This window comes from Etheostoma cragini, chromosome 15 (assembly GCF_013103735.1).
Source record: "Etheostoma cragini isolate CJK2018 chromosome 15, CSU_Ecrag_1.0, whole genome shotgun sequence".
In the NCBI taxonomy this organism is placed as follows: domain Eukaryota; kingdom Metazoa; phylum Chordata; class Actinopteri; order Perciformes; family Percidae; genus Etheostoma; species Etheostoma cragini.
The window spans coordinates 770036-773269 of record NC_048421.1 but is presented as its reverse complement, the minus strand read 5'-3'; the positions used below and the strand labels follow the sequence as shown (position 1 = coordinate 773269).

The 3234-nt window shown below is 43.5% G+C and overlaps 2 protein-coding genes and 1 long non-coding RNA gene across 3 annotated transcripts in view; 1 reads left to right on the top strand and 2 right to left on the bottom strand.

The window, feature by feature from the left end:
- Nucleotides 1-3234, top strand: part of LOC117958237 — an 859617-nt gene that overhangs the window by 158070 nt on the left and 698313 nt on the right. The gene's annotated exons all lie outside the window — the stretch shown is intronic.
- Nucleotides 1-3234, bottom strand: part of LOC117958309 — a 21601-nt gene that overhangs the window by 15557 nt on the left and 2810 nt on the right. The window lies entirely within an intron of this gene.
- On the bottom strand, nt 230-2849 carry LOC117958288 (serine/threonine-protein kinase NLK2-like). The gene is made up of 2 exons (XM_034894617.1): nt 2091-2849; nt 230-658 (listed from the first exon to the last, which is right to left on the bottom strand). The coding sequence occupies exon 2, from the start codon at nt 555-557 to the stop codon at nt 246-248; it is 312 nt and encodes a 103-aa protein (XP_034750508.1). The 5' UTR covers nt 558-658; nt 2091-2849; the 3' UTR covers nt 230-245.

Below are 3234 nucleotides of genomic sequence, written 5' to 3'. Positions count from 1 at the left end.
TGTTGCGTGTCTGTTGCGTGCCTGTTGCGTGCCGGTTGCGTGTCTGTTGCGTGTCTGTTGCGTGTCTGTTGCGTGCCTGTTGCGTGCCTGTTGCGTGTCTGTTGTGTGTCTGTTGTGTGTCCTTTGTGTGCCTGTTGCGTGTCTGTTGCGTGTCTGTTGTGTGTCTGGCAGTGACGTTACTCAGTGCTTACAACAGAAGTCTCCTCATGGAGACTAATAGAGAGACCTTTATTTATAATCCATATTTACCAGACTACACCAAACGCTCCATAACCGATGGGGCGGTCGGGCTCCATCTCCGCCGGGCTGGGCACCTCGCTGGCCGGGTTGCTGTAGGGCTGAGGCACCGCCGCCCCCCCGCCGGCGCTCCCCCCGAGAGCCGTGGGGTGGCGCGGGGTCCCGGCCGGGGCGGTGGGTCCGGTCAGGCACGGCGTGGCGCTGAGGCCGGTGGAGGGGGCTCCGCAGGACGAGTTCACACAGAAGTACTTGTGGCCCAGCTCCGAGCCCGGGAACAGGTCTCCGCACACGGTCTGCCGGCCGGCGCCGTGAAATGCCATGCCCCCCCCGCTCGCCAAACCCCCCCGAAAACTATCCACGCTGCGCCCCGGCTAGGCACGGAGGAAGCACGCCGCCTCGCTCAGCATGACCCCGTGCAGTCCTGCGAGGGGAGAAAACGTTCGTCATCACTTCCAGCGTCATTAAAGAAGTTTTTTTTTTTTTTTTTGCAGTACTAAAATGTTTTGTCCTCGTTTTTGGTTGCTATTATTTTTCTAAATAATGGATTTACATTTCACATTTATTTGGGGAATAAGGGCGCATGTGTAAAAAGGAAGATAGATTTATAACCAACGACCTGGTTCAACCTTCTTGGTGAAATACGCCGACAGTACTGCTACGGCAGATTTAATCTGCAGTTTTTTTAATAGTCGAACACATAATCAAACATTTATGCTTCTAATATAATATATATTCTAACAACTGTGAGGATGTGCTGCTTCTCTTTGTCTCATTCGATAGTAAACTCAATGTTTTGGGCTCTTAATCACACAAACGAGCATTTTAAAACCTGCGATGGACATTAAAGCGCGCATTCACGCACTTCCTTAACATATAGACCCGAAAAACACAATTAGTGTTTTATACTCTCTAAAATTTCATGTGACAACCTATTTTTTCATGACTCTATCTCAGTATGTTGTATAAAAAGAAGAAATCCTTTTTCCAATCAAGGTTCCTTATTAAAGCGCCGCCTGATATTAACATTTTATTCATTCAAACACGCAGAAAAAATTATTTTTCTTTAGTAAATAATCCAAAAGCCCCTCTGCAAAGACCTTTTGAGACCAACATGTCAACAAAATGTAATAATTATTTTAACCCTGGCCAATGTTTGTTATGGAAATGTATGCAAATTGGCATGAAAATTATACATTTGCATGTTTAAACGTAAGAATTCATTCAAGTCTTAATGTCAGTAATCAGTAGTTAAAAATATTTGCAGTGTATACTCCCACGATGTGTCCCCCCCCCCCAAAAACATGAAAGACATCCCCCCCCCCCCCCAAAAAAAAAGAGGTGAAAATAACCGTTCATGGGCTTAAAACATGTACGGAAAAACGAGAACTTCGTCTACTTTGCTGCATTAAAAAACAACAACAGGAAGTGGACATAATAGAGATTTATGTAGATTTAAAAAAATTTACAAGGTCTCATTTCCCGACAGATTTGTTGTTGATGTACAGGATTCCTAAAAAAAATAAATAAAAAAAACCATCCGGGAACACGTGTGATGTTTTGAATGTGCAGAAAGTTTTAAACAATACGGGAGATAATTATTAATTTCCTTTACAGAATTAAAGGCATTTTGCACCATAGATTGTTGCATAAAAAGTCACCAGAAAGCAGGAAATTCAACTTTTTTGTAGTTTTATGGAGGACGACCCACCCCCCAGGCCCGATATGTGTATTATGTTTCCCCCAAAGTTGAACCCAGAACCTGGATACCTGAATTCATGAAACACGAGCCCTAAATGGAGTTAATTCCCACACCTTAACCCAGCGAGCTGAGTCCCCGATTAGATGGCACTTACCTGGTTAATCAGTGAAGCTGCTCGGTTAACTTAGCTAACAGCTAAGCTAGCTACGTTAGCCGAAGATGGTCAGCGAAGACTCCAAAATATGAACAATTAAAATGCTCCACTCGATGCTATGCTAACCTACACAATCTGCAGGGTAATCCTCGCCAACACAAGCACGTGTACGTATTGCCTTTTTTGTTTTAACTGACTGATAAATAAATAATAAAAGTATCCTCGGCCAGCTAGCTGCCGTGCTAACCAGCTGTTCCTGCTAACAGGTCAACGCGATGATGACCCACATAACTAGCATCGGTTATCCACTGACCTACATATCCCAAAAAGAAAGCCGTTCCCTTGGTAACTTAACTCAACACACATACAAAAAAATATCGGTTAAATTAAAGGTGACATGGCACGGAAACTAGCTTTAAAAAGGCCCCAAAAAACGAGTTAAATGCGGGTCTGCGGAGCTCCTACCCCGGCTAGCCGACCAGCTAGCTGCAGCTAGCTTTGGACTGCTCGCTAGCTGCTGCCCATCGCGTCGTAACGTCCAGCGAACAAGCGTCCCATAAAGGCCGTTTCTTGTGTTTTTTGGATGGATATGTCTCATCCAGGATGCCCTCTGTGTTCAGCGGTATTTTAAGGATCTATGGTCGCTTTTACAGCGGATAGCTGGCTAGCATGTCAGGTCGCAGAGGCTGGATAAGCCGGGTGGGGGAGGGTTGCTGCTCTGCGCTCTGCTGTAAACAATGCTAACGGGTTAGCATCAGTCAGAGCTGGGGTACTCGGATACTCTGCTGCACTCCTACTAATACTACTACTACTACTGATAATACTAATAATAATAATAACTATACTGCACTGTAAAAATACTCTGTTACCGTAAGTATTAGTTTTGCATCAAAAATGGTGCTTCATTAAATGTATAATCAGTAAAATGTGGGATTAAAAGCATTGAAATACAATTTCCCCTTTGGTTAAAATAACACGATTAAAAGGTAATTAAAACATATAAAAACTTAAATAGAAATATTTTAAAAAATAAAATACAATTACGAAGATGAAAAATAAAATGATTTATGTTAAAATACAGGGGCATAAGTATACAGCCCCCTATGTTAAAATACAGGGGCATAAGTATACACCCCCCTATGTT